This window comes from Strigops habroptila, chromosome 5, assembly GCF_004027225.2.
Source record: "Strigops habroptila isolate Jane chromosome 5, bStrHab1.2.pri, whole genome shotgun sequence".
NCBI classification, from domain to species: Eukaryota; Metazoa; Chordata; class Aves; order Psittaciformes; family Psittacidae; genus Strigops; species Strigops habroptila.
The window spans coordinates 3,606,611-3,628,852 of NC_044281.2; the positions used below are offsets into that span (position 1 = coordinate 3,606,611).

The 22,242-nt window shown below is 44.7% G+C and overlaps 1 protein-coding gene across 1 annotated transcript in view; it reads left to right on the top strand.

The window, feature by feature from the left end:
* Positions 1 to 22,242, top strand: part of CPS1 (carbamoyl-phosphate synthase 1) — an 88,176-nt gene that overhangs the window by 34,348 nt on the left and 31,586 nt on the right. Inside the window, exons 20-25 of the mRNA XM_030488560.1 lie at positions 1,021 to 1,219; positions 3,673 to 3,849; positions 7,525 to 7,643; positions 17,728 to 17,869; positions 19,496 to 19,561; positions 20,128 to 20,191. Coding sequence (XP_030344420.1) covers positions 1,021 to 1,219; positions 3,673 to 3,849; positions 7,525 to 7,643; positions 17,728 to 17,869; positions 19,496 to 19,561; positions 20,128 to 20,191 — 767 coding nt within the window. The remainder of the gene's footprint in view (positions 1 to 1,020; positions 1,220 to 3,672; positions 3,850 to 7,524; positions 7,644 to 17,727; positions 17,870 to 19,495; positions 19,562 to 20,127; positions 20,192 to 22,242) is intronic.

Consider the following 22,242-nt stretch of genomic DNA (forward strand, 5'->3'; position numbering starts at 1 on the left):
CAGGAAGAGAGAATTCTGATAAGGAAATTGGATCAGTGTTTTATTTAAATATGTAGGTGACGGCTGCAAGGAAGAAGAGCTCCTGCATCTGCTTTCCATTCAGTTAAGACAAGGATGTGCAAGCTTAATTTGCAGCAAGGAAAACTGAAGTTGGTTGTTAGGGAGAACTCTGGAGCAGTCAGGACAGTAAAGTGCAGATTTCTTCATGGGAAGCTGCTAAGAACTACTCTTGTCAGCATCTGCTAGGATTGACCCTTGGAGAGTCAGTCCTGCTGGGAGATGGAAGAAGGGGTTAGTGAGCCCTCCAGGTCTAATCCAGCCTGCTGCTGCTGTTACTACAAGTGGAAAAACTCCCAGGAGGTGTGGGGGGGAGCCTAATAGCTGTCCTTACAAAGCATATCCGCTGTATCCATATGTTGGCTGCAAATCATCTCTGGGACCCAGAGGACACAGTTATTAATGAGCTGCCTGTCAGATTGATGCAAATGGTGTTGCTAGCTGCCTTTGTTTTGTTGGCTAATCATAAACTAATCAAGATAAGGATGGTCAGAGCAGGCTGTTTAAAAATTGGCTTCTTAATGGCACTTTGCAGATGCTGTAGAGAGGCACAAATTAATCTCTAATTTTCAGTTCTCGACAGCTCATGTGGTTGTTGAAGTGCCACATCAGGCTGGAGATAAGCCATGATGTTGGATAGTGGGCATTTGATTGGATGCCATTCTTTTTGGATGGTAGACTTGCAGCAAAACAGATCTGTTTGTGTGGGCTCACTGTGGGCATGACAGGTACTTAACGCTGGTGGCTTTGCAGATAATAATGCAAGTCCCAGATCTAGGTAGGTAGCTCTCCAACGTAGTAAGGTAGGAAGCTGGATGAGCCCGGCTGCATTTGAGCACAGCAACCTTCTGTCATGTTGAGGAGGGAAAATCACCTCACATCTGTTTAATTTGATCCACTCCTGGGATTTGCAAAAGCAAAGTACTTCCCACTCTGCTGTTCTCTACTTGTCCTCTATGCCAGGTATCCATTAGCATTTATTGCTGCCAAAATCGCCTTGGGGATCCCCTTGCCAGAAATCAAGAATGTGGTGACAGGAAAAACCTCTGCCTGCTTTGAGCCCAGCCTGGATTACGTTGTTACCAAGATACCCCGCTGGGATTTGGACCGTTTTCAGCATATGTCCAACCGGATTGGAAGTTCCATGAAGAGTGTGGGAGAGGTGAGTCCAAGACTCTCTTTTTTTCCCTTCTATTCCACCACTTGGGAAACTCATTTCTTTTTCTTGGAAACCCTCATAATATCTACTTTCAGGGACTTAATGGCTTTTGAAACTATTTATCCAGATTAAATATTTTTTATCCAGGACTATAATTAATGAAAATCAGTTAGGATTGTGTAATGTTGGATATCACAGAGTGGATTCATATATGGTTTGATTCCTAAGGGAAGAGACCACTCTGGATCACTGAGGTTGACTTCATTCTTCATTCTCAACACTTGCTACAGGACTCCCAAAGTTATTTTTGTTGAGGGTTCTGCTGAGGGTTTTGTTACCTTCTAATTCTGGTGTGAATTAGAAGGTAACATCAAGAGTTGTAGACTGTTAAGATTCCCAGTGATGCTGATGAGCCACAGCTCTCGTGTTCCCATAGTCATTTGTCCTCTCTGTTAAAACCATATGCCAAGTCTCAGCCTACTTCTGCTCTCGAAATCCACACCTATGTGAAAATACAACCTGAAATCTTGCTCTGAAGTCTTGACTTCTCTTAGTGATTAGGTCTCTTGTATCCTGAACATGTGACTTTTAAACTCTGATTTTAAGGTGTCTGGGACAGTAACGGCATTTTCAGGCCCTGTTTTAAGAGGAAAGAAATGAAGCAGAATGCTACATTACCCGCTTCATCAGTTAATTTCCTGTCAGCTACCAAAGCAAAAGAGCTAACAGTGTATTTTTTTCAGCTGCTGTTTTTTCCTAATGCTTTTCAAGTAGCTCTTCTATTAAATTGTTTTGACATGTGAGACCTTCCTAACATCAACTCCACCTTGCTCAAACAACAAGCCTTCATACAACTGGAAGGATTAATTAGAACTTGATTTTCCAGTGGCAGTTTTGGCTTTTAATGGCAACAAGTTTGGCTTTTTTTTTCAGTGAGTTGATGCTTACTGATAATAACTTCTCACTGCTTAGGGATTTTTTGAGTGTTCTGTAGAGCTAGGCTTCCTAAATACAGTTGCCTTGTGCAGCGTCAGCTGTAAACACTTCCTGACCATGCACATTAGCAGAAGGAAGTATTGAGTCCTTGGATGTTGTGTATCACAAAAGCAGAACTGCATGAACCCACTGTCCTTCTCAAGACAGTTTGCTGGGTAAAGGGAGGAAGGAGATGCAGGAAGAGTCAGTGCTCCAACTGTGCAGGTCTGTGGCTGCTGGGGGGGTGACCTGAAGCAGGGATGGAGAAGCTTAAGCGATGCAGTTTGCAGCTAGTGGAGCAAAAAGGTTAGTCTGCAGGACCTGGGAGTAGGAGAGGGTGTCTTTGAAGCAAAGAGCTTCTTGCTGCTGTATCTCTGTTGGTATGGCACAGTCATCTCCCCTGGCCTGACCTTGAAGCCGGATTGCAGCACCTACTGCTCTTTCATTAATGGAACAGTGTGGCCTGGCCTGGTTTTTTTTTCCTGAGCTCAGTTGTGCTGGGCAGTGGGCCTGGAGCAGTGAGAAAAGAGAGCACAATGTTATTTTTTCCTTTTGACATTTTTCACCATTGTGTTTGGGAAGGTTTTTGTGCTGTGAGGGTTTCACTGCACTGGGAAATAAAAATGTAGAAATTGGAGAAAGGGCTCTGTTACCTCGCAGATTCCCGCAGAGAAAGGCTTGCTTTCTTATTAGATGTGATGTCAAGATTGAAGGAGGGAAACCCCAGTACTGCCATGCCTAGGAGGAGTAATCTTTTAAGAGAGCCCTCACAGAGAAGAGTCACTGTTAAATGTAATTTAAAGGAAGAGGTGCAGATTTCTTCTGAACCTTAAAATTCCCACTGTGAGTTTCTATCTTTAACAGGTTGTTGAACAGAAATATACTTCTATGTTACTACACCCATGCTGCTGCATAATGTTTCCCTCTATAAAGTACTTCAAAGGAGTTTACAGAGGAGAGCAGCAGCTTCCTGTATTTTACAGATAGGGAGACAAAAGCAGAAAGGAGTCACTCATCCAAAACTCCCTGTTGATAATACTGGCAGAGTCAGGCCTAGAATTGGTACTCCCAAGGCTCAGTCAGCTGTGCCTGTCTTCAAGTTAGCAGGACTATCATAGGGAGAAGGTCCAAAGGCTGTAATCTTTCTGTAGGTCCATCTTCATGGTTTAAATCATAGGGTCACAGAATGGTTTGGGTTGAAAAGGACTTTTAGATCATCTAGTTCCAACCCCCTGCCACGGGCAGGGACACCTTCCACTAGAGCAGGTTGCTCCAAGCCCCTGTTTTCCTAGCCTGTCTTAGTATGGGAGGTGCTTCAGCCCCCTTATCATCCTTGTGGCCTCCTCTGGACTTGCTCCAACAGTTCCATGTCCTTCTTATGTTGTCTTATGTTATGTTCTTAAATTGTCACTCCTCTGTTGTTCAGGGTACAGCTGGGCAGCAGCTCACCACTGCTAACGTGGAAGTGCTCTCCATTGCAGGTCATGGCTATTGGACGTACTTTTGAAGAGAGCTTCCAAAAGGCCCTGAGAATGTGCTACCCCTCTGTAGATGGCTTCACTTCACATCTGCCTATGAATAAAGCCTGGCCAGCCGTCATAGATCTCCAGAAGGATCTCTCTGAGCCATCCAGCACCCGGATATATGCAATAGCCAAGGTAATAAAAGATAGAAAGCCCTTAATCTATGTCTCTTGCGTTATAGCTACTAGATCAGGTCAACTGAGGTGGCAGAGGTTGAGTGTTCTTCGTCTCCTGGCTTCCCTCTTTCAAGCACACTGGGACCACCTTGTGTAGGATCCTTGGTTTTGAAGTACAGATAATCTCTATTGCATGTAATTTCCTCTGCAGAACACAATAGCTGGGTGGATACGTGACTTTAGTTTGTCCCGCTGACATCTGTATTTTCCTGCATGTTACTCATGTAACATGTTTGCCTTTTGGTACAGTCTTAGCCAATGCTCACTGCATTCAGCAGCAGGTGCATTCCTGTGTTCTGGCACTTGTAGCTGAGTGGTGGTGGAGACCTGGATTGCTTTTCTTTGCTTGTTCCTGTGATATAATTGTTTGCTGAGTATTGCCTCATGTTCAGCCCTGATTTACACCAGTGTGTCAGTCAATGTTGGCCAGTTTTGCAGATTACCATTGATTTATAGGAAGGGAGGAAGGAGAAACTGAAGATCCTTTTGAGAACTGAACAAAGGATGGTAAAGCATGGCAAGCTGCAGTATGGGAGAGCACTGCCTTTTTGCAGTTGTCACATTGGTATGGGCTTGAAACAAATACAAAAACTAAAACTCTATGTTACATTTAGCATACAGGACATTTCCTGTTTCTTGAAATAAGCTCAACTTCCCTTAGCATTCTTTTAACTCCTCTCCTGTCACACTGGGCAAATCACTTCATCTTTCAAGGTGAATTGGTAAAGAGAGGATGTTATTGTAAGGGAAGCCTGGGTGTGAAATGACTTCTTCCTTCAGCTCCATGGTGTTTTCCTGTGTATATCACATGGTAAATGTGGGATTAGTTACTTTAGAAGGTAGGTGCAATTTCACACTGTGGTTTTGCTGCAGCTAACTTGTCCATCTGTCCATATCCTTTATGAGGAGGAAGGGATAGCTGCTTTTTATAGCTCATACTTACCTGTTGCAAACCTTCCTGGCAGGGAACACCTAGTCACTGTTTTCTGTGCCCCTGACTTTGTGTGGTGGAGTCTTTATGCCCTTTGTGCTCATGTGTTGATACATCTCATCACATCCTCCACATGAGCGTAGAGTGCTGAGGGTGTGCTGTATTTGTAACAAGGTTTTCACATAGCTGTTCCTCTTATCAATGGCCCGAACGAACAGCACAAGATGTTCTATAAATGTGTGGTTTGTCCAGCTGTTGACTCTTGGTTTTCAAGCTGGGAAATTGCTTAAGTGTAGAACATCCTTCAGCAGCTGCACTTGGTCTTTATTATTGTGACCGAGAGAGAAATCTTGCTTCTTGTCTCTCTGCGTGACTCAGGGAGCTTTTATGAAAGGTTAATCTTAGCCCTGTTTTAACACAGGGGATCTGGGGAGGTAAAGGTGAGTTTGGGTCCCACTGAACGCTCTGGGTGTTCCCAGCTGGTGGCATTTTCACTGGGAGCTGTTGAAAAAAAAGCCAGATCAGAGTCTTAATCCCTCCCTGTAAAGAGCTGCCTGAGCCAGACACAATGCACTAATTCGTCCCCGTTAATAACTGAGGCAAGCAGTATCAGTGACAGGTACTTCTGGCAGCTGGGGCTGCCTGCCTGGAAATCCCTTTCCAGCCTGCTGACATTTAAAAGCCAACAGTTAGTCCCCATTATCCGTCAGCTTTGTTTGGAACAGGATAGAGCTTCCTTGTATGTCTTCTCCTCCCCCTTAAGCCCCACTAGTCAGCTCTCCAAGGCTTTTTACTTTTTCTCTCTCCTTTGTCTGTTGGATGATGAAAACAGTAACTGTTCAGGTGAAAGGGATGGGAGTTCAGCTGCCATTCAGAGCGATTGCTGTTGTAATGGGACTCCCTGTTGTAATGTGAAAGAACGCACTAGGAGAGAGGCTGAAATAGATGAGACTTGTTCCTTGGCCAGAGTGGCTGACTGCGGGGATGTAACTGCTTGATGAGCAAGGCTGCTCAGGTTGTATCACATCTTTTCTGGGCCCTCTTAAGGTTACATACAAGTGGCCTCAGAAGACTTAGGCTGTGGATTTGATCCATGCTCTGTTTCACACCAGGGCCCTGGTCTTCCAGTTGCTCACTAAAGGAAGCTAAACACTTCCTTTGGTGAGGAGCAGGAATGGGGCTGAAGGAACAAAGGTACTGGCCCTAGACACAGCACGGGCAGCTGAGCTGCCCTCCCTTGCTTGGCCTGAAGACCAGGCTTGCTCCCTCACTCACAATGTAAAGGCAGTCCTATAAACTCCTTGGCTTCCTAGCATGGGGCCATTGTCTACTGGATGGGATGCTCTTGAAGGTGAGCAGGGCTCTGAAGTCATGCTGTCCTGCTGTGGCTGCCTCCTCTCTTTGCAGGTTATTTGGAAGAGCAGTGGCTGGTGGGTGCCAGGCACTAGCTGAAGGTTCAGTGTGTAAGTGACTGGTTACTCTAAAGGAGCAAAAAGTGCATTGGAGATTTTCACTGCTGCTTGTAAGCAAGCAGGATAGTCAAGTCAGTAGCTTATTATCTCTCAGGACCAGAGAATGACTGTGAGAGGGATACCCAGCCAAGCTGCTTGGAAACCCTTCAGTTGTTTTATCAAGAGAGTTGTAGCTGTGCACCACTGGTGAGACCCAAGGAATATCACTGGTAGAAAATACAACTGGATCATACTGGGGGACTTTCTACCATATTCATCTTATCTATGTATATAGATACATATATATTTAAAATCCATTATCTTATGAATAGTACCTCTGTGGGGTTCCTTTTTACCCCATGCTTGCAAATAGTTGGATTAAAAACAAAAAAAAAAAATATAGCCACAGCAAGATAATGCAGGTAAATTTAAATGATCTTGACATTAACTTGAGATACAGTGAGAGAAGCCTGAGTTATGTTGTAGTTTTGACACTTTGTAGTGTTGCCCAGGACTGGACTTTCATAGAAACGTAGAATCACAGACTGGTTTGGGTTGGAAGGGACTTTAAAGCTCATCCAGTTCCAAGCCCCTGCCACGGGCAGGGACACCTTCCACTAGAGCAGGTTGCTCCAAGCCCCTGTGTCCAACCTGGCCTTGAACACTGCCAGGGATGGGGCATCCCTTTCCCTTGCTTCAGAGGTATTTCAAGCCTACGTGCTTTGATTCAGCTTTGTATTTTAAGGGTAAATCAATATTTATGCTCTAAAGCAAAGAGTTCCTTCACAGCTGAGAATCTGGTCCTTCCCGTCTAGCACTTGCAGCTAGCAGGTTGCCAGAGGGTCTGAGATTTAGGCAACTTGAGTGATAAGAGGTGCAGATGGAGGAGTCGGCACTGCAGGCTGCATGTACACCCCTGCAGTTAGATAAGGCACGTACTCAGTGGCCACTGAGCCTTGTTGCCATCAGTTTAAGTTTGGCTGCTGACTCTGTAAAAAGCATATTACCTCTCTCTTGCTTCAACAGAAGCCAGCCTTTGGTACTTGGTGCCTCCCTACACTGCTTGAGGGGCACACTTTCTGTTGCTGCAGGAGACAAGATGGGTTAGATGAACCTTGGATTTGTCCAGCTCAGTCTACAGTACTTTCTATGTTTTTGTGCTATACAATTGCTCCTGCCTATTTGCAGACTAAAGCTATATTTGTGAAGCATGTATTAAAGGGGCTGTTTGGTGCTGTCCTCTGTTTGGCAGGCGTTGCACGATGAAGTCCCCGTGGATATCATTCACGAACTCACAGCCATTGACAAGTGGTTCCTGTATAAGATGCGCGGGATTGTGAACATGGAGAAAATCCTGAAGGAAGTGAACAGGTAAGAAAAACCCAACAGACTTATCCTAGGACACAACAGTCCTGGGCATCCTTCTGCTGGGAAGCCCATGGTAAGCCCTGAACACAAATGTGGTCGATGCTGAGAAGTTTAGTTCGGTGCTTGGAGTAACCAGTGTTGTGTTAAAACCCAGTACACTTCCTCACCCGGGCAGAGGGCATTTCTGAGAACACTCTTTTTGGTAAAAGAACTCCTTTGAGTGCTTAGGCATTAGCTGCTCTTCAGGATTATGGAAATTCTGGTTTACTTTGGAAAATCCTCACTGTATCTCTGAGGCTAAGGCTGGGATTGTGGATGGCCTGCAATGAGTAACAGCAGGCTGCACTCACGTACTGAGGGCAGAGCCTTCAAGCACAGGACTTGTGCTCACTTACTGCACCTGCAGGTCAAATACACTGCTTTTTCTCTGGCCTGGCCAGTTGATTTTTAAGCTTTTCTGCCTCGCTGTGATCATGCAATACATGTTGCTTTTGTACTTACACTTTTAAACATCTGTAATTCCAGCCATATTTAAATATAAATCTTCTTTCTTCAAGACAAATGACCATGTAAAACTAAGCAGGAAAGATAGCAGTAAATTAACGTGCTGGGCTGTATTTCAGTTCCAGCCTTTTGCTGACTTGAGCTTTCCCTTCATGGTTTACGAGGTAGGGAGAATCTCCTTGCTGAGTTATCGGCTTGGTGTCGGCAGGCTTTTCTGCTTCGGGTACCCGTTGTGTTAAGCACGTTTCGCCACATGATGGCACTGGGAGCGCACCATAGCCAGTACATCACTGAGGTGCTTGTTAGTTCATCTGCTGTGATTTCTGCTTCTTTGACCAGCTGCACGTTTTTAATTAAGCAGCCCTTGCTCTCCCTTGCCCCCCGGAACAAGCTGGATCTGGAGCTAAACAAAAATAAATGTGGAGGGAGAAGGAAGAGAAGGAGTAGCTTGGTTATTTACTGAAATCTATTGTTTGGCCTTTTGCCCTCTAACATCTGCGTCGTGTTGCATTTAAGTTGCATGGAGCACCTTAAAAATATACGTGCAGCTCCTGAGCAAGAAAATCAATATATCCAGAATCACTTTGATTTCCTCACTGTTGGAGTGGCATGCTCTGGAATGAGGCACTTTGGATCCCAGAGGTTGGCCTCATCTTCAGCTGGTGTAAATCCAGTATTGCTTCACAGGGGCTAATCGCGCTGAACTGTCCTATATCACTGAGGCTGCTTTCCCTTTCTCTGCAGTGGGTGGCAGACCATAATACGACTAGTAATGTAATCAGTAGTTGATCGTTTTTCATCCTTCTGGTGATTAGGCAGCAGGCTGTATAGGCAGCCTGCTACAGAAATCCCTTTTGCAGTATCCAGCCTTGCATTTGTATCATCCATAACCAATGCTGAGTCCCTTGCAAGTGGATTCATGCAGTTCAACTCGGACTGCAGGCTGTATAAATTAACTTAGTCTCATTCATTTATCAGTGCAGATTTTCACTCTACTATCCTTACCTAGACTTTCCCAAGGAAACCATCTTACTTCACAACCTGCATTGGAGTGAGGGGATGGACTGTCTGGCTGCATTATGTTGAGGGCACATTGGCATAAGGCAAAGAGCCAGGGAAAACCACTTCTGACCTGAAGTAAGAGACTAGTCCAGTGAGCCCCATCAGGGAACCCATCTCCGCAATAGCCGAGGGAAAGCTAATTGAGTGATGCAAATGAGACTTGGCACACACATGCTCTTCCTGCAGCCAGCTGTTTCCAGTCCCCAGCATGCCTGGCATGAGTTTTACCTGTGCTACAGGATTATTTCCAATTGAAAAGAATGAGCTGTGACACTGTCATTGCTTTAAATCTTTCTGTTGTTGAAATACAGTTAGCAGAACCAGAAGCAGTTGCCCTGTTCCCCAGCACTGTTGCTGGTTACATGCTCACTCTCTGGTCAAATCCATCCCTTCCTTTTCGAGGTTTTGGATGCAGTTGGAGTAACACCTCTGCCAAAAGTCTTGATTCGAGTCCTGCAGAGAGAGACTGTAGAGACTGATAACAAGGAGAATGTCTCTGCCAAGAGGAAATTTAGAGCTAGAACAAGTGGTTATGACAGATGGGAAAGGGGGATCAGAGGCAGGTGGAGGCCTTTGTGAGCAGTTCAAGCAAGCAGCATTCACACACCGCATGCTGCCTTACATCCTGACCTCATGGAGTGATTCAGAGGTGAGCAGAAGGCCTCATTGATTTGTGCGGGGAGTCTGCTTCCACGTGTGAAGGTTGTATGGGATAATGTTAAGGGGCAAAAAAACTCTTTCTGACCTATCAGTGTTTGTTCTCAGTGGTGTGCAGGCAAGGCCAGCTATGTGCAGAGAGAGTAGAGACTGAGAAGGGCACCTTCTGCCTCACAGACATTTGTCCCAGTGAACTCGTTTCCAAAGAAGATTCGACCTGGTGATGGTGAGACTGTAGAGTTGTCATGCTGCAGTAATGTTTCCGTTTGCCTCTGGGCCCTCTGAGATGGTGAAAGAATTGTTTCAGGTTGTGATGTGGCTGCAGGAAAGTAAATGGCCTGAGTTGAATTGGAAGAAGAAAGCCATTTTGAGAGTACTTCTGAGAATATCCACTCATATCTCACACATGTTAAACATGTGCCTCTGCTGATTCTCCTCCAACCTGTGTGTTCTTCATTTTAAGTGGAAATTTACATTGTGGGGGGTTTTGTTGTTTTTTGATCAAATACCTTCATACCTTCAGTAATGTAATCTTAACCTTTCCCACCATACACACCCCAACAAAACCACATGTACATACATACAGAAAGAGGAAGTGCCATCCCATTATGTCAGTCCATGGATAGGTGATGGTGTATGGAGCAGTGGCAGTGCAACAGGATATGCTGTTTTCAGGAAATTCTTTCTCTAGATTTGGCCTCACCTGTCCCATTAGAAGCCAAAGGGGAAGGGGGAGCAGAGTGGAGGGGAATACCCCTAGAGTGATCCCACTGACTGTTCATCACACTGACAGCTCCTGAAGGAGATGGGAATTTGAACAGACCATGCCTAGCTGTCTGAGGCAGTGAGAAGCAAGATGTGACTTTGAGGCCAGGGTTAGGGACACAGTCCAGAGCAGGTCAGATCTACAGCAGTGTCCAGTAATGCCATCATCCCCAAGAGCACAGCTGAAGCCCAGGCTTGGAAGTGACAGCTGGGGCATATTTGACTCCAGACATTGATGGTGTGAGTGCAAGGGAATGTGTATCTATTCTTTGAGTGTCTGCAGTGAGTATTTGTTTGCATGTGTCCGTGGTTATTTTTGATCTGTTCCCGAGTTTGTGATCCCTGAGAACTCTGGCTGTATCCAAGCAGAATGTGTGACAACTACCACTAAATGTAGGTAGAGAGGTAGGCAGCTATGGTGAAATCATCACTTATGCCCAAGTGACATGGGGACAATGCCTGGTTGAAAATCGGTGGGACTTGTCCTCCTGAGTTGCTTAGGCATCTCCATAGCAGTTGAACCTGCAATTGCTTATATTTGCCATTACTTGAGATCTCATGTGGGAAAATGAGAGGTAATAGGCTCAAGTTTACTACTGGAGAAAATCTAAGACCCAGGGAAGATTGGGCCATCTTGCAAGAGGCAGAAGTGTGAGTATATTGCCCAACAAGGAACATTTCAAATTGATAAAAAGCTGTAAAGTAGAATTCGAGTGAGAAGAGAGGAGCATGAAAAATGCCCATTTTGCAGTTGAGGAACAAAGCATGGAGGTGATAAGCTTGCCCAAAGTTTCAAAGACAGTCTGGCAGAGCAGTGAACTGAACTCTGCCTTCTCAAATCTCAACTCTTCAAAGCAACCTTAATGAAAACAGGAGATCTTCCATGTGGTGGATACCAAACGAGCCAGCCTGCTAGCAGTGGGAAATGGTGGCACCAGTCGTGTTTTGATAACTTTGTACTTTGGAGCTTTGTTTTGAAGGAGAACGTGTGCTTGCTTTGTGGGCATTGAGTGAAAACACCTCCTGGCCTGTGGTTTGCTTGAAAGTGCAGTCCTGACTATTGCTCTTGTCCTTCCTAAAAAGACAGAGGTTAATAGAGGGGAAAAGAGAAGGAAGTGGGAAGATGCAGACCTGCTTCAGCCCAGCATTTGTAGCCAGGTGCTCTGCTCAGTGGCCCATGAAAGAAGTTGCTTATTGTGAATTCCTTTTCGAAGCTCATGTCCTTGGCTGTGTGAAAGGTGTGCTTTGAAAGCTGCTTGCTGGAAGCATGACTTGACTTGAAAACCTGGTCATGGTGGAGTAGCCACAGAAACATGGGTGCTGGAAATAAATCCTGGTTCCAGGAGGTGATGTGGGAAACAGGCAGGGAGGAAAGGTCAGACAGGCCATCAGTAACGTGCTCTTCCACAGTGGTGGTTGCACACCCACTCTTAGCAGCAGTGTTTCTGCTGACTTGCGTGCTTTTGGGACAGGTCAGGGATCCTAAGTCAGACCTTGTGTGAGTATAAAGCAGAGCAGGTCTAGTGGTGCTAAATGAGTGACTCAAACTGTTTGAGGAGCTGTCACTGGCATATTTGTAGTACTTGCTGTTAACTAACTGGGAAGATTACTTTTGTCTTCTTTGTGAACTGTGGGGCAGGGAAGGCTCAGGCACAAACTAGGAATTCAGTACATGAGAAGGATATCAATTGAGCAGCTATTCCGCACTGTTGTTTGTGCTTTGGGTGGACCTGACAGAAGATACTTTCTGTTTGTTTTAGAGAGCCATTGGTAATAATTTCACAGTCGTATTTTCTTTCAAAGCATCCGTACATTTGTGAAAACACAGTATGCATTTTTCCCTTCATATAGAGGGCATACAGGCATCACCATTTAAAAGCCATTGGGGAATCTCTGTAACCAGTATGTTCAATACCAGAAGCAGGAGGGTTTATGCCATGACATCCCAGCAAAGACCTCAAAGCTGTCTTTTACAGGGGGTAGAAAATAGGCTTGAAGAAGCATCTATGACCTATTTCTTGGCTGTGTTTTGGGGTGAGCTGCTGCTTCAGCACATCACTTAATCCTAGGTGTGAGTCATTTAGGTCTTAGAGGGTGTGAGATTTGTGTTGCTTAAATCAAGATGTCCACAATGAGATTTGTTAGCCTAGGGACCTGGATGTTAAAGATGCAGAGTTCTGGAGTGATAGTTGTTCAGTGAGCAAGATTTGTTGGTTTACAGCTCCTGCTTCCCTAAACGCTTCTTTGACAGCTTTTCGTCAGTTACCTCGTGAGTTTCTCAGGAGAGGAAAAATGGTAACAATCTGTCTGCTTGAGAAGAGAAGCAGGGAGAGAATTTATCCACCGATCTCATTATTTTAATTGTAGCGTGTTCAAAATCTTGTAAAACATCAGGAGCAATCAAGGAAGCCACTAGGAGCCTTGGAGCAGAGCAGGACAATGAGGAGAAGAGGAAAAATATGTCGTTGTACATAATCCAGCCTGAAATCAAGTAGGCTTTTGAAACTCTCCAGGTCTATGACTGACTACTGAGAAAGGAAGAGCACTCTCAGGACTGGGCCTGAGGCGTTTTGGTTCCAGCGCTTCTTGCTTTCGGCTCATTTTGCTTGCCCTAGTGAACCTCTAGTCTGGGCTTAAATCCACTCCCTCCAGATTTAGGAGGAGCTCAGTTTAAGACTGGTGGGCTGAGCTGGAGCGTGCTCATCTTTGCAGCTCCTGTGTGCGTGTCCAAGCCACATGAATAGCTGCTGAGATAAACCAGAGGCGACCTGCTGGGCCTGTGGGCTTACAGGGCAGATGTTGACTGACACAACAGCTGTGTCCCAAAGGCTTCTAGCTCAGGCTTTGGCCATCACCTCACAAAATATTCCCAATCCTTTTGATCAAGACCCATTAACATGCTCCTGAGTAATCTGCGGATGGGTGTAAGCTTCGCAACAGACCTAAAATGAAGCAGAGCCTGACTTGGGAAACAAGGGAAAAAAGTGCTTTTTCCCATGTCAAGCTGGGGTTTTCTGCTGGCATGTTTCTTTAGCTTTACTCCTAAACTGGTGGATCAGATGAAAGCCAGTCAAGTGGAAGAGAGGGCCATGCTGAAGCGAGCAGGCTCTCCTGGTAATTGCAGTGCTGCCAGCATTCCTCCAGTCACTTAGAACATTTCCCCAGGTCCTCTGTGCCAGGTGAAAATTTCCTCATTAAGGGGAATTTATTCCATTTCCTTTTATCATTTGTTATTGAATAAGTGAGTGGATGGAGTTCCAAAGATGACAGGGTGGAACTTTAAACGAAACAACAGCAGCAAATCAACACTGGAAGCTGAAATGGAGGCACAAGCAAGGATTGGGAAAGGCTCACAGTGTTCAGAAGCTGCAAAATGTGCAGGGGACTTCAGCCTTCTGAGGAAGCCACTTAATGCTCATGGCAGTGTGCAAAAGTCTGATTGTCTGGTTTTGAAGCTCTAAAACTTCAGACTGTCATTTTGCAAGAGCAAATGTTAGGGAAAGGGAGCATTGCAGGAGTCTGGAATCACAGCCACTTAATCATCCCTTGTTTCAGAAGTGATTCTAAACCAGCGAGGGAGTTCAATCTTTGGAAGACATTTTGCTCTGTGTTTGAAAAGTAAGTGATGCTCCAGGGGAAAGTGGGAGGCAGTGATGTAGGACTGGGTCATGTGTTTGGGAATAGCCCGAACTGAGAATTTTTAAGTGCTGGATTTCTGGTGAGCTCGTGGCAGGGTTATTTGCACTCAAGCATTCAGAGAGATAAGCCTGATTCTGCTCTTGCTGGCTTTAGTGTCTCCAGCAAGTCAGAAGGGCTTTCTTCGAGCAAAGGCAGTGGGAATACTGGATCTTAAAAACCATCACCCCTTAGCCTCTGTGTGTCTCAGTTTTGCTATCTGTAAGACAAGCATCACCTTGCCATACTGTTTGCATCTTTCTTTATATTCTTTCCATGAAAGTTGAGCTACAAATGCTAAAAATTACCCTTATTACTAAATGGATATTTTCCAGATAGGAAGATGTGTGTCCAGTACATGGAGAGAGGCAGCCTGATTTCCATACCAGTGCTGAGGGTCTGCAGCGCTCTCATCCAGCTCCCTTTAAACATGGTAGAACAATTCTGGTGGCTTACTCAGCCTACTCCTTCTTCTGGTCCTGCCTCTGAATCCCTGGGAGCTGCAATTTCCCATCTCATGGTAGATTCTGGTTTCAAGTGCTTGGAAAGCAGCACTCCCACGTGTTTGACTCTTGCCTGTATTCTGTGAAGATATTAAATGGCAAAACTGTTACATCCCCAAGGTTGGGTTATCAGTTCTAACCTTTCCTGCCTCACAGTGAGCTGAGTGCCTTTCCTCCAGGTTAAGCTGCCTCCATGGCAGTGAGAAAAGAGAAAAGCCTTCCTGTCTAGGTGCTGCTGGAATAGAGGTTCCCACTGCATCTTTCTCATTAGCTCCATTGAAAGCTGCATCTCTTTACATCTCAAATCTTTTTCCTTTGTCATGCATTGGGAGCAGCAGAGGGAATAAATGTGCAGTTTCATTTCCCCTTTAGGTATGCAGCTTTTCTCTTGCACATTGGTTGTCCTGTACAAAACTGGTTACCTTTTTGCATGGATTAGTGAGTGTCCTAACCTAATTTAAGCTGCTAGCCCAAGGCAAACGAATCATGTCACCAATCAATGCTTCTCTTCTACCCACCCTGCTTGGCGGGGAGGGGGATGACAAGGAATGATACTGTTATAATGAGATACAAAGAAACTGAATTGAAACAAGCTGCAAATGAAGGCAATTTTCTTTCTCTGTCAGTAATCAAATGACAGCCAGCTACGTGTGTTTCTGAGGCAAAGGAAAAGAGTAAACTGCACTAAACAGGCTCATTTTCTTGGGGTCATCAGGTCTTCTCACTCATACCTAGGGAATGCTGAATCTAGGAGAGAAATCTGACGTGGCTGTATTCTTCTTAATAGCCAGCGATGGCCAGCATCTGTTTTGCCAGAGAATTGGTGGATTTTGCTTTGTTTCCTCCTGTAGAAGACCCATCCATGCCTTATGCAAAAAATCCTACCTCTGAGCTGAGATCAGGAAGTAGAAAGGGCTGAGGGGAAGCAGAGGAGTTTTGTGGTGGAAGCATTAATGAGCGGGAACCACAGACTTTAATGTACTCTGGTGCTGCAAAGTGGGTCTTAACTTTGGGAAGTCTTTCTGCAGCCAGGACTAAATCCAAAACCTGGGAAGCTCAACCTGCTGGATTAGGCAGGACTCTTTCCTTCTGATGCCAGCAAAGAGCAGGATGTGCTGGCCTAGGACGGTGATGTGGTAGAGGGTTGGGAAGAAAATGAAGGTGATATTCCTGCCTTGGAGTTCCCCGAGGGCAGAGCAGGCTGGTTGTTAGTGCCAGGCTGGGACACAGTGCAGGGGACAGCAGTTAGAATGAGCAGTTCCTTTCTGCAGATCCCCTCACTAGCTGTCTGCTCCTGCTATTGTAAGTAGGTGGAGCATCCTGTTCTCATACTGCAGGGGAGGGAATGGTGGCACTGGGGAACTGACAGAAGAAAGCCCAGGGATCTGAACCCAGAAGTTTCTGGTCCCCAGTTCTGCTCTCAGAACAGCTGGTTTGAGGTCTCTTCCCACCCAAACCATTCTAGGAGCCTATGACATTTCCGTGACTCTTCCCTATTTTACACTAGCCTGACTTCACCAAGGGCAGCAGAGCTGCTCTCTGCGTAAGCCAGAGTGGAAAATCCAATCCAATGACTCTCTTTCATGCTTCAGCTTCCTGACACATTCCAATAAAGCGGTCTTACCCCTCTCCTCCCACTCAAATAACATAATGCTATTTATTTAAAAATACCATCAAGCAAAGGACATAATTCAAAAGCTCTGATTTAGGAAAATTGCTTGTTTGCTAATCATTTCCTTTTTCCTGATTCAGAGCTTGCTTGCTCATAAAATATTGATATATCAGGCAGGCAAGGATGCTTTTGGCAATGAAGATGAAAAGCAGAAGTGCTGATAAAAATACATAGGCTTTTTTTATGTTTGTGCAAAAGCTAAGCTTCGAAAAGGTAGCTTAGAAACGGGCAGGCAGAAACTGTAAGGGCTACAGGTGGAGTCAAAACAGAGTGGAACAAAGATACTGTGGGAAAGAAAAAAGTGGAGGGAGTAAAAGGGGAATGGAGAAGATGAAAAAATCAAAAGCAAAATGGGCAGGAAACTGTTGAGCTGTAGAAATGGCCGGGGAAAGCAATGTGTTCGGAATAAACAGCAAAACCCAGGACTCCTGAGAAGACAAAGCAAGAGAACAAGAACAGAGGGAAGTATTGAGAGAGCCTGGCTGCAAATCTGAAATGAAAAAAGGTGTCTCTGCTTTACCCTGGCTATACCACTCTCCCCATTTTCATAATGCAAGAAGGAACAGAAATGATATGGGAAAAAGCATACTTGAGACTGTCAGAAGGAAAAACCTACCTTGCACATGAGCCTCTGCAGGTTTTTTCTGTTATGTATCTCTGAAAGTCAGCTGCCTTTTCTAAAGACTGGCTGTTTCTGAAGGTAGAGCATCCTCAGCAACAGAAAGAACGTCTTGTCTGGGACAAATTGTAGGCCTATATTTTACAATTTAGACTGGGAGGAGGAGAGATAGTGTTAAAGTTTGGGCATGGAGATGTGGGGATGCTGAATCCAAGAAAGGAATCGCTGCAGCTCCTCCATGGAGGGTGTAATGCTAAATGACCACACAGTTGTTGTGGATGCGGTGACCTTGTGCTAGCCTGGTGAAGAATGCTGCCTAGGAGCTGATGGTCTTCACCATGAGTCACTTATTCCTGTCTCAAAAATGCAAGGAAAGGAAGTGTTTCACTTCCTAGCATCAGCAGCCTGCCTGTAGGCTTTACCTTATAGGTGTTTGTGGGGGGCATCCAGCACACAAAAGATCTTTTATGTATGAGGATTGCATAAATTAGCTGGGTCTTCTTCCTCTTCTTGCCTTTATGTGTATTATGCTATAGCAACCCTGTGCAGTCTAGAAACCCAAGCACTCCTATATCTTCTAAGTGTTCCCGTGAAACCTCATGCAGAGGTGTTTTTCTTATTCAATCCCAGTGAAACAGTTCCAGAAGAGACACTGAGGAGAGCCAAACAGATCGGGTTCTCAGACAAACAGATTGGGAAATGCCTGGGGCTGACTGAAATCCAGTGCCATCAGCTGAGACTGAGGAAGAATATAGTGCCCTGGGTGAAACAGGTACGTGAGAAACACCACTCTTCAGTGGAGGCCTCCAAGAGTGCAAGGGGCAGGAGACCTCCATGTGGTTAGAAACAGCTGAGGTAAACCAAGTGCAAGCCCTGGCTCTGTTAACATCCCTGAACATTTTGACATTGACATTAGAGGAGAACAAATTTCACCCACGTAGCAGTGACTTCTGTACTGCAGGCATCAACGTAGTGACATGAACATCAGTAAAGAGCAACTCAGAATGTTCTTGTTCATATTCTGTGTGGCTGGAGGGGAAATACAGCTATCTGCCTTCAGGGAAAGGCTGAGAGTGCTGGCCCACCATGGTGTGACCATGGAAAGTGTAATATGTCTTTTCTCTTGGTAGTAACTTTTTACAGGCTAATACTTTATTTGAAGCATGCTATTGTTATGGGTTCATTTGCTATTCATTGTGATAGCACAAGCATAATGAGCTCATCTAGTATTCATGGCAGTGTCATGAGTGCTTTGCTAGGTGTTCTGCTGCTGCATTGAAGGTATGTTGGTGTTGAATTGCCACCAGCTGGGGTTTTTTTGTCCTTAAAAGGGAGGGAAAAACCCCAACCCAAACTACTGAATGTATTTGAAAGAGCCCATCTGTATCCTCAGGCCCAATTCCAGGTGACATGAAGTACAAGTTGCAGTATTAGCAACAGCGATGAGCAGCAGACACTTAGGTAGTGCTAATGACAGAAGGTCACATTCTCCATTAGTCACAAGGATTTGGGCAGCCAGTGGGGATTCCTGAAAATACTTGAAGATTGGACAGGTTTTTAAATGGTATAGCATGTAAAAATTCATGTCACTGCTTTACTATGACTCCCTGTTCAGTATTCTGTGTAGAAACGGTTCAGCTGTTCATTCAGGGAACTTCAGCAGTCGCTGGTGACCTAGATGGACTAGTTACTGTGTGTAACATGCAATAAGTAGTTGACACAAATAGACTGTGAGCAGCCTAGTAGGCAATTATTCTTCTGGGCTCTCTGGTGACTAATTACATAAGAAATTGTTGAAAACTACATATTAGGGGTGGTTGAAAAATCACTCTTGCTTTGTGTACCATTTAATTATCAAAGCACGAGTTGCATTGTAACGTAAATACATAGTACTTGCACTGCTCGCTGCTGCTTGGCATGATCTCAAAGTAATATTGTGTGCATGTTTGTATTCAGTGTGGGAGTAAATGGGGTCAAGAGTATAGTGTGAAGATCCCAGAGCAGCTAAAGAGGGCAGGAGACCTGGAGGAATGGAGACCTGCGTAATCAGTGCTGCCAAACTAACTAGAGAATGAGGGCCTGGGCAAGAACGGATGGATGGGGAAAGTTCCTGGGCTGTAAAGGTGTTTACCAGAGAGGTGCGGAGCTAAAACTGCAGCTTAAAAAGAGATGGTAGACTGTCCTGCTGACTGCACTGTGAGGTCTTGGGGGAAAGCCAGGCATATGCTGCGTTGCCAGCCCAGATCACCTCCTTTTGAGGAAAGACATGATGGGAAAATAAGAAGAGAGAACTAGGAGTAGAGAAGGAAAGAGGGAAAAGAAAAATCCCGAAACACCTGCATGTAAGAAAGATCTTGCACTGGCTAAGTCACAGTCCCTCCTCTTCTTCCCCATACAGATTGACACACTGGCAGCAGAATACCCAGCGGTAACTAATTACCTCTACATCACCTACAACGGGCAGGTAGGCACGTTTGGAAACAACAGTCTCATTGCTGTCTAGTTTGATCTCTTTCCCCTGTGCTGCATTATTTCTGGAGATCTTGCAGATGTGTTAGTCTCTGTAGCAGTTATTCTGGATGGTGTAACTTAGGATACTCATACAGCAGGCCTGACACATTCCCTTACTCAGACACTGACCTAGTGCATTTAGTGTTAATGCCCCTTTCTTTTTATGATCTCTCATGTATCACCTGTACTTGCATCCTCTGTGCATAGGTCAGGTGCTGGGAACACAGAACTCATATTTCACTCCTCTCATCCTAGCATTCATTTTAATGTGAAACTTAATAGCTCCTTACACTGCTCAAATAGCCAGATCAGAGGTGCTGTGTCTCCTTTGGTTTGGGTGCAGCACTGCTAATTCCAGTAGAGTTACACTTGACTTACACAGCACTAAATGAGATCAGACTTAAAGCCTGAAGGATCAGACTGTTGGATATGGGCTGAGCACCAGAAACTGTTCTGAGAAGCGTGGTGTTAGGTGCAGTGGAGTACAGATCCTAATGACTTTTCTCCATCCCTTCTCAGGAACATGATGTAAAATTTGATGACCGTGGGGTGATGGTGTTGGGCTGTGGACCATATCACATAGGTAAATCTTTCTTACAACTCCTCTGTTCTCTTTGCACCCTCGAGCCGCCTTTGGATATTCTTGTGGTTCATTTGTTCCTCCTCTTATACGGTGACAAAATCCTCCAGAGCACAGTGCACAGGACATCAATTCCTAACACGAGGTTTGCCTTTTACACTTACTTGGAGTCTTCATTTCACGCCCTGGAAAAACCAGGAGAATTTTATTACTTTTCAGTGAGTCACTGAGTCGTGATTTCCACAAAGTTTTAGGGATTTATTTTTAATCTCACTTTCTGTGTGTGTTAAGGTCTTGAGAACCTGATACCTTGTGTTTGTTGCTCCCATACCTCTCTTACGTGTTTACTGCCAGCTCATGACTATGCTGTTACATACTATGCATTTTACTACTATAAGTATAGGTGACTATGACAATATTTGGATACCGTCAACTGCTTTTGTTCAAGCAGTTCTCTGTTGTTTTTTCAGCCCACTCATATGATTATGCAGCATAAGAGTTTCCTCGTGGCTATGAGTACTGAGTAGTCAGACTGCTGAATCCTCTATATGGTGACTTTCACTTACTCTTTTAATGGATCTTTCCAAATAGCTTGCAATTATTGACAAGAAAAAAACTGCTTGTTATTCAGAAATATTTTTGTTCTGCCTCTCACAAGCAGTGGTGATGGTGTTTGAAAGCTGAAATGTAAAACCGCATCCATTAGTTTTGCTTGGATGGATGGGTCACGTGCCACACTCCTGGTGCTCTTTGCAGGATGTGTCTTTTTGCACTCAATTTCCAGTAGGAACGTTGAGATGAGTGAAATCAGGAGGAACACTCCATGGTGATGCTTACTTTTTATGAGCGCTTCTGCCAGTCAGGTGTGGTTTAATGATTTGATCGAATGTATGTGAATATATTTTGCCCTGTTCACCTAAAACTCCCAATTCTGATCTTAGTCTTACCTATTCTATAGCTTTGATTAGATCAAGACAATGTTTGGAAGAGGTTACAACTAAATAAAGGCTGCTGAAGAAAACCATTCCTTGACCGTCTAAAAGATTTCCTTTCTAGGTGCAATAGCCAAGCTGATTTTTTTTCTCCTTCTTTTGTAATCCTTTGAAGGCAAGTGAGCAGCATGCTTTTCCTCCGTGCTTTCAGAACTGTAATCATAATTCAATGGAATCAAGTTACTGTTCCCTGTGGATTTACATTTACAGAACAGGAATGGGTCAGGAAAGGGCTCAGTGATTTGGATGGAAGTTAAACATGTGACATTACTTTCATTTTAAACAAGATTCTTATTTCCTTTGTGAAGACTGAGAAACATGATGTGAATCCATACAGCTGCACACTCTTGAACTTCAGAGCTTGCTTTGAGGCAGCTTAGAGCCTGAGCTGCAGTGTGTGACCTGTGCTCCATGGGGTATTGCTCTTCACTTGATGCCTATCCTGGAAGGGGAGTTTGTTTGTGTGAAAGCCAGCCCTGAAAGCAGTACGTAGCTATTCCACCAGCTGCATAGACCAGCAGAGTGCTCTGTAAATTTTAAGGTGTGCATGTAGGTTTAACGTGATTTGAAACCTGAAATTAAGTTCAAAACCATACCTGTATTGATGTAGCAATTATCTTGTGAGGAACAGTGTCTGCTTATGTTACAACAGACACTACAAGTATTACTGATTATTTGCTGACTTCCCTTATCCCACTGTTTGGACATGACCATTACTGGATGTGACTGGAATATATTTACAAGTGTTCAGCTGTTTTCCCAGGTTATATTTAAAGCAGTCAGATGGGGACTCCAGATGACCATTGTGTCCCAAAGTTGAGGTTTCTTATGTATATAAGGATACCTGAATAACAGAAGTGGAGTACAAAATGTGAACAAGCATCTAGTGACTCTTCTGGGAAACATCCTGTTTCAGCTTTGATTTCCCTGTTTTCTGTGGGCAGAGGCCTAGGCATGGTTTGAGGTTCCTGTTTGAAGAAAGTAGGGAAATAAATCGTGTGCCTGTGAGTGACCTGTGACAGCCATCTGCTTGTGACTAGGTGGTGGAGGCAGCAATTAAGC